The following is an 8,834-nucleotide window of genomic DNA, read 5'->3' as shown; positions in this document are numbered from 1 at the left end:
TTTTCAAAATGATAGCCAGATCACTACGAACAAACCCTGAAAAACATTTTTGTTTGTGTTGCAGCCGTAACCCTGTTTTACACACCTTGGAACTCTCAATCACAAGTTGACTTGACTTCTTGGAAACAAACTTTTCTTATAAATTTTGTACTTTCTGTTAAGTTTCACTCGTGCTACTTTTAACTGAACTCAATTATAAGAAACACGATACAAAGAGAGAAGTTTCGTTACTACAATTTTTTTTTTATTATAGAGCAGATTTTTGATCTTTTTCCTCATATAAACATTAAGTATAGCTTTGCCACATTGGAATTTTTCGAGAAGGTTGTGAAATGTTTCATTTATTACAATAATAAAATTCGCATACCACAAATGGCAAATTTATGTGACGGGCAAACAAATTTTAAAGTTTTCTCAAGCGCTTAAAAGATCATTTAAAAAATATAGTAGTGTAAATATGAGGAAATAAGGTGAAATGCAGGTTTGATATTTTTAATCATTAAAAAGATTATGATACTAATGAATAATGATTTTATTTACTAAATTATTCTGTACCGATACTATTGATACTTTTCTAGAAAATTGCTAATCGATTGATGGTCTGCCAATAACAATACTATCGTGATAAACAGATGTGTTATCTTAATGGCAATTTAGCCTAAACGGAATTAAAATTAACTTAAGAGTTTGGCAAGGGCTACTAAACTCTCCAGTATTATTTCTTGACACCTAATTTTTCTTTCACATTCTTCTTTGAACAGTTTCTTCTTCACTATATTTTGAAGTGCTTTTTGAATATTAATAAAATTTTCAATCTTTTCACATTATTTTAAATTTAGAGTAGATGTATAAAATATGCAAGACGCCGGAGTACAATAATATAGAGAGAAAGAGATAATAACTCGCCAAAAAATTTTTCCAAAATAGTTTCTACATTCATTTAATTTTAAGAATTACGAAATCGCAGAAATGATAGGCTCGATTCTTCATGGTAACATCTTTCATTGTGATAGCATCGTGTATTGTAACTTAGTTTTAGAAAGAGCTATTTGTAATAAAAAAATAGAGTGGCAAATTTTTTTATTTTTTTTTTTTAATTTATACCGGCAATATGAATGTCTCTGGCTATATAGCGGACGACTTTTTTTCTAGAAATACTTTCCAGCGGGTATCGCTGGTGCATCCACCACGTATATACGCTGTATTCTTTCGCAACCGACCTGCATTGAATATTACGCAGACTGACTTGAAAAAGAATGTTTAGTAAGTTAAATGAATTACATGGATAGTAACAATGCAAAATAAGCTATGCAAGCTGATATACACGGTTTGAGCTGTACGAGAACATGAAGTGATTAATAGTTTTGTAAAGTAAAGAAAAGTAACTATTGTAAAAGGGCACAAGGAAAGCATTTCAGAAATTTGAGCTAAACGTCACTGCGGTAATTCTGATTACTTTGCGTTTACTCGGGACAATTTTGCGAAGACAATAGCTATGGCATTTACACTTTTTTACTAATACATTCACAATTCCAACATTGTCTTCGTCACTGTCTAGGAGTTTTCGAAACGAGTAAATTTAGCAAATGATTTGACTCAAATGGACAAAGTTTCTTTATGACATAAAAGATTTTTCTCTTTTTTGACAGCTAATACATTGGCATGTGCTAACTCTAGGTTAAAAGAAAGTAGAGCAACTAAACAAAATATGAAGTAAAATACCAATTATATTTCAGAACATAATATATTTATTATATATTTTGTTAAAGAAGTCGTCTTCTAACTTTCTAAGCCACAATGAAAAAAGGATTGATAGAACTAGCCGGTCGAATAAAGTCTTAGAAAATTGGATATATTTGCTTAGGTTTTGTACTTAATAAATTGGTTGACGATATCAAACAACACGATTCGTACAACTTGTTGTACAACTCTTATGTTGTAAGTTGTTCTGTCAATTTACAGAATTAATCGCAAATTTGAGAATGTTTTGCTTTAGTATTCCGAAGCCGTTTTTGCGTGTCTAATGGGATGCATAAACAGTACAAAGAAATTAAGCGATTTAAAAGGCGAAAACGTTTTCCGAGCCGTGCGACTTCACTCCGATTCGACAAACCTAGGACGCACAGGATTCTTGGAACTAACGCCGAGGGAATTGATTTTTTGTACACGGTCAAATCAACGTGTTGTATGGGCTTTGCAGCATCTACGCAGATATGGAGTCAATGGCGATGTTTTTTCTTTTGAGGCTGGTCGTCGTTGTATGACCGGCCCTGGAATTTATAAATTTCGTTGTCAACGGGCGGATCAGTTGTACCATCTCTTTCAAAGTTACATAAATGCAGTGGCACTTGTGACGGACGAAGTATTTCCGTTTGGTGAGCGTGAGCGTGACCGCGACCGTGAACGTGATCATCCATCACATATACTTGGACGATCAGAAAATGTACACCCAACAAACAACTATTTAGAGCCAACACCGGTAGTGGATACGACAACAGGAATCTCTGTTTTACATCGCGCCAGAGCATTGCGTGATTCTTTTAGTAGCAGTCCACTAAGTCTGGATTCTCCAGACTCTGCACCAAGTTTATCATTTGCCACTAATGAAGTAGTACATATTCAAAGCCCACGATATCCTAGTGGGCGAGGAATGTATGTCAACACACCTAATTCTTCCAATGCGCTTGCTAATAGTAATGTATACTCGGAGCATCCTTTGCGGTCACAAGTTGAGCATAACAACAATTTATCAAATGCTCCCAACAATGCATTTAATACATTAGCGAATAAAAATTTTATTAAGCATTCGTCTTTGGATATACCTCCTGAAGAATGTGCACCTATGTTAACTCCATCATCGGAGATTCTGCACATGTATGCAAACGTTGATAGTGGCACATTTGGTGCTAGTAATTTTGGTTTTGGAGGTATTGGAGATGTACGGAACGTAGGACGAAATCAGGAGCGTTGCTATGAAAATTTAAACCGGGAAGACTTAAATATTATTCTTCCTCCACAAACTACATCGTCTGCTATACCAGGGAGAACAGTTAATGTGATAGATATGTCCAAGGATCAGCAGTCGAATCAGCTAAAATCAACAGAAACAAATGCAGTCAATTATATTGTTCTTGACTTAGACCAACCTCGTAGTCCGACCTTGTGTTCTCCTAAGCTACATGTAGGAAGCGGTTTGTCATTGCCAACAGTTGATTGCATTGAAAGTATTGATAGAGGGTGCCCTACAATTGGCCCTCCTGATACACCACGAAACAGTGCCACGTCTGCGACAAAGGTACTCACCACTGTGACAACATCGATTACAAACACAACGAAGACAACAAAGAAAATTGATGGAAGTGCAGAAGAATTGGAAAATAAAGAAGAATCTTCATTGGGTTACTCAACAATAGATTTTATAAAAACATGTGCCCTTATTAAATCGTCTACACACGGTGCTGATTTCGAAGCGGAACCTGACAGCGAAGAATGTCGGATCACCCGTCATAGTAAATGCGTGCGGAAAGCTTACTCGATTAGTGAGTAGAATATCATGCACCTTATCAGGTATATTATATTTATTGAGTTAATATCTATTTATTAAGTTTTTACAAATATATCGTTATCCCTAGATCTATCATGTTGGGAGAACTCAATTCCTGAAATCAAGATAAAGTGAGTTGTTTTGTAAAACTTTGGACAGAGATATGTAAAATATTTAGGTTATAAATACGCAATTTAGTTTACATTAATGCAGAAAAACTTTAAATTATTATGAAAAACGGTAGTTCGTTTTAAAACTGATGCATACACTGCATAAACATATATACATATTTCACAAGTTAATGTTTTTAGTTTGTCATATCAATTTATGTCGAGAACTGACATTTCCGCAGCATCTGCTGCCTTGATTTTAGTCCAAAGTTCGTTTGCCCATATTCACAAAATAATGATTTAATGTGCTTAAATTTTAACAATAAATTCCCTTCAGTTAAAAGCTTCTATTTTTGAAACAAATTCTAAAAAAGGAAAAAAGTTACAGAAATCGTTTTATCGACAGTCTAACAAGAAGAGTGATATATATTCAGCTTTTTCTAAGGAAAATATGAACTATTTCTCTGTCCATAACAACATTATATACATATTCTTATGTTGCTTGCTATATACATATGTACGTTATTGTGCACATACAAAATAAAAGAAATTATATAATATTTTATTTCTTTGCAGTGTACCAGCATTTAGTACAACATATTAGATATAAGGGACATGATGTCGATTGGATTTCTTTTGAGATTTTAATACACATATACTGGCATGTATGAGCAGATTTAGTTGAAGAAAAAGGCGTTTTCTGAGCGGATATTTTGTATTTGTATATATATGTATAACATTTAAAAAATAGCATATTTTTATTTTGTAGAGCTTTGTAAATTAAAATTATATTTGCAATGCAATTGAATTTTTATACATATGCTATATGAAATCGTATTATTATACATACCATGCCATGTACTTATGCCAAAGTTCGTTAATATTTCACATATTTTGTAGGCTTTAAAATCGTTTGTACTTAATTTTTTGTGTTCTAATTTTTTATTGCAAATGATGCAGGCATTAATACTGCATTTTTATTAGCTGTAGTATCAAAAAAGCCAAAGTACTCATGTATTCGTTAAATTGTGTAATACTATTTAAGAATAATTTTGAAAATAAATTGTATTTTAACTAAAAACCGAAATTAATATGTATTAAGTATTTTATTGAATACGGGTGTTCTTATTGTCATTTAAAATAGTTTTTGCGACAACTCAGCCTAAACTTCAGAGCATCTGATTCTTGAGTGCGATACTAGAAAACAGGAGAATTACTTAAGCTTGCCAGTGCAACTTTTTTAGACTCTAATATTCGGTTTCAGCAGTACTCTTTAAAATTTATTTATTTAAAATAGCAATTTTTAAATTTGAACAGTCTGATAAATTTAAAATTGATAAGTGAAACTGGGCGTAAGTTGGTCTTAGGCAAAGCTCTGTGAAGAAAGTAGGGTATCGTAAATCCGCAAATTTATATCTTTCAGGAAAATAATTTTTATTTATACATTTTTAAGCATAAAATCGAAAAAGCTACCTTACCTAAGACCGCCTGATTATGTATAATTGGCGCGATTGGAAACATGAAAAGAGCGCAGTGTTTATTTTAAAATTTTGTTGACCGAATAAATAGATGCTCATGATGTTGATGTTCAACTCCTACTTAATTTATATATAATAATTAAACCAATTCTTATTGTTTAAGCTTACAAATTGTCAAAATTTGTTAAAAAAAAACAAGTTAATGTTCAAACTAAACTGAATTTTTTTTTTTTGTATTTAAACTTTGAAATATTTACCAGAGAATATTTAAAAGGTGAGAAACCATGATGGAAATATAGTAAGGCAGAAACGCTTTGGTGCAGAATCGTTCTCTCAATTCGTAAGACATGTTTTTTATTGAAGTTTGACAGCATTATAACACCGTGTTAAAACCAAGAATTTGATTAAAAATAATAAATAAATAATTGGTGCGTACACTTCAGTTAGGCGGATATTGGAAAAATCATCATATAAAGTACTTAAGTCGTTTATTTTATTTCTTTAACATTAACATGCTTTATATATATATACATATTGTGACAAATCATGAATATTCTCGAAATACTAATACTCGATACTAAAATGAAAGATCGATTTGACCAAGCTGCGAATCCGAAGGTAACTTGGTAGTTCTTTTTAACCCACAAAGAAAGAAAGCTTTTCCAAATCTGCAAGCATTCTGGGAAGGTATATGATATGGTATATCGGTGCTTATACCCTTTCTGGGTGTAAGCGGTCACTCCTTTTTGTGGTATGTGTCTTGATGTTGATCCATAAGGAGTATATTATATACAGCAATGTAAAACTAGATGGGAAAAGGTTAAAGTTGTTCACCTTGTTGTTCACAGAGAAATTTTCTTCGTTTTGACTAGGTATGGCCAATATGCATCGATGCACCGAACATCGGTGATATATCGATAAATTTCGATGCATCGAATGGTATTGTATATTTCCGATGCCTCGATGTTTATATCCGATACATCGAATCAACAAGTTGCAGTGTCAAAAAATTAAGTGCAAGTGCACGCTTCGGAAATTTTGTTAACCTCACTACTACACCCTCCCCTAAATATGTCTTAACCCCAAACCAACCAGATTTTGGTATTTCGCATTCTCTAATGCGGGCAAAATACGCGGTAAAATTAAAATCGAATTGAAAAACTATGAAATAGCAATTAATGTTAAGACAGCGATAGTAAGAAATGTGGTAATGTGTTTTAATATTGGAAATTGGAGGTCTCCAGGAGACTTTCCTGTTTTATCAAAACATTTCTAACATAGGGCCCCTTCTTTTCGCCAAGCGTTAGCAAGTGGCGAATAGATGAATTCATGGTTGCGCCTTCTGAATCCGCTGTGTCAGAGCCCATGAATAAACGAACAAAAAGAATTGTACGCAAACACAAGCACAAGTAATTAAATGTACACACATACACTTTCTTGCCACGGCGCCTTCCGCATGAAAACGGAAAAGACAGGATTTGGACGCTCTATATTATTCATTTGTGCTTTCACATTTTAACACACTGCACTTTGTTTTCATGAGTATAATTAGTTTAAATGTCACAAATCACAATATTATCAAGCCATTCGCTGAATTTTCACGAACATGATATTTCTCCTCCTTTTATTTCTTTTGTATTGGAAAGGGACCTGACGTTACACTTGTCAAAATCGCGTAAAATAAAGTAACTGTTTTGATAAAGCGTCAACTAAGGTACTCCATGCGCTTCCGCCTTGCCGGAATGCACTAAAACTGGCAACGTTATACTTTTGTCGTACGGTACTTGCTGCGTCTGCTATAAACGGCTCCACCCGAACTCTACCTCGGTTAGGTGTAACAAGTGCAACTGTTGGATCCATCTTAAGACCTGCTCAGGCCTTAGGTCATATAGGGATTGGTCCACACGGTATGTGGCCACCTGCTGCTCTCGCCGCCAGGCGTCTCCAGCCTAAACAGCTACCACATCCTCTAATGTGCCGGCATTACGAACCACCGCCACAAAACAAATCCCAACGGTTAGGAGCTTATCGGTGTAGCACAACTGCTCCAACATCGACCAACTGCAACCCCCTTGCTTCAGCCCTAGTGTGGGGACAAACTAGCAGCTCTTGGTTCCCCGCACAGTCTGTTCCGTGTGTCAGACCAGAGTACCTCGGAACTTGGCATCAGTAAAATGCAATTCCTGCGTATGCTCGACACGGTGGGTAAAGAGTTTGAGCGCATCATTTGTGACCGACTACAAAGCTATCTGGAATGCCCAACCGGCCTATCTGACAAACAATTTGGCTTCAGACGGGCTAGATCAACTGTGGACTCTATTAGAACGGTGACAAATATAGCGCGCATGAAGTTCTATGCAACGTCAACAATCCGTTCAATTTTTTGCTGTCTAAGAAATCTCCCTGGATATCTAATACGCACAATACGAAACTACTTTAGGTATAGAATCTTGCAGTATGATACGGATGACGAACTAAAGACATATACAGTTAATGATGGCGTCCCTCAGGCATCTTAACTGTGGAATGCCATGAACGACGGAGTACTCAGCTTAAAAGTATAAAGCATAACTGGTAGGATAAAGCAACACTGGTAGGCTATGCCGGTGGCATCGCTCTTGTACTCACGGACAAGAAGCTACACCACCGGCAGGAGAAGTGTAATGATGCAGCAGCGAGAGTCCAACTATGGCTCTCTGCAGCGGGGTTGAAGTTGGCAGTACAAAAAACAGAAGCGGCCCTCGTAACTGCGCGAAAGAAAAAAGAGTTCATGAAATTGTGGATAGATGGCTATGAAATGCTTTCGCAAGAGGCAATAAAGTATCTAGGTGTAATGATTGATGAACGGCTCTGCTTTTAGCAACACTTAGCAACTATGGGTTCCAAAGCAACGGAGGTCACCCTGATATTGGTACGCTCAACAGAGGTGATTGGTTATAGGTGGATTTAATGCACATCACGATCTTTGGCATTCAAGCCCACCAAACAAAGAAGGCAGCACTTGGCAGAGCAGATAGACGACTCGACATTCAACACAGTAAATGAGGACGTCCCCACCATGGTAATGGGCGATTGCAGCAGCTCGCCTGACATAACAATTGCTAGCTCTGGCCTGATAAATAGCATATTCTGGCGACCTATGCTATCGCATCACATCAGACCACTTGTCCATTATCGTCTCGATTGAGAGACCTGCCGAATTGTTTCCGCAAATCCCCGGTCATATATTAACTTCAACAAAGCTAATTGGGCCGGATTCGCGGAATTTACCCAGGACACCTTCGCCGCTCTCCCCGCCCCCACCGACGTGCGCATAGGCGAACGCGCATTCCGCAAGGTGCTTATAGCTGCTGCGGCTCACTTCATTCCTGCTGGAAAGGATGCGTGACATACATCCCAATTTCGCAGCTGAATCAGCGTTTTAGCAAACTAACATGAAGGATCTCAATTTGGAGATTCGGCCACTGGTTACCCAACATAAGCGGACCAAATGGGCAGAGCACCTGAAGAACTGTAGAAGAAGAATTTGAAGAGGTCGAGCCAAGGAGCACCAGGAGATTTGGTGGCTCCTAAAACACTCAGGCTAAAAAGCCCATTGTATTTAAAGCTCTGGAAAGGGGGTAGATAGTTAAGGAGGGAGGGAGAAAAGTATCAGAGAAAGAGATAGGAAAGAATAGAGACAGAGATAGAGATAGTTAGTCC

At 36.4% G+C, this 8,834-nt stretch overlaps 1 protein-coding gene across 2 annotated transcripts; it reads left to right on the top strand.

Annotated features, from left to right (window-relative positions):
* Positions 1–1,951: 1,951 nt before the first annotated feature.
* LOC128863958 (uncharacterized) lies at positions 1,952–4,741 on the top strand. 2 transcript variants are annotated; one of them, XR_008454640.1, is made up of 3 exons: positions 1,952–3,567; positions 3,633–3,675; positions 4,231–4,741. XR_008454640.1 is itself a non-coding variant. In XM_054103398.1 (2 exons), exon 1 carries the CDS (start codon positions 2,024–2,026, stop codon positions 3,545–3,547), a length of 1,524 nt encoding a protein of 507 aa, XP_053959373.1. In that variant the 5' UTR covers positions 1,952–2,023; the 3' UTR covers positions 3,548–3,567; positions 4,231–4,741. The 2 variants fall into 2 exon arrangements, 1 of the variants encoding a protein (XP_053959373.1); XM_054103398.1 differs by lacking the exon at positions 3,633–3,675.
* Positions 4,742–8,834: the final 4,093 nt, after the last annotated feature.

The sequence above is a fragment of the Anastrepha ludens genome, chromosome 5 (genome assembly GCF_028408465.1).
Source record: "Anastrepha ludens isolate Willacy chromosome 5, idAnaLude1.1, whole genome shotgun sequence".
Lineage (NCBI taxonomy): Eukaryota > Metazoa > Arthropoda > Insecta > Diptera > Tephritidae > Anastrepha > Anastrepha ludens.
This window is presented reverse-complemented; position numbering and strand designations above follow the sequence as displayed.

Bases quoted from the DNA above. Each gene is read 5' to 3' on its own strand.
- LOC128863958 (XM_054103398.1), top strand. From the start codon at position 2,024: ATGGGATGCATAAACAGTACAAAGAAATTAAGCGATTTAAAAGGCGAA.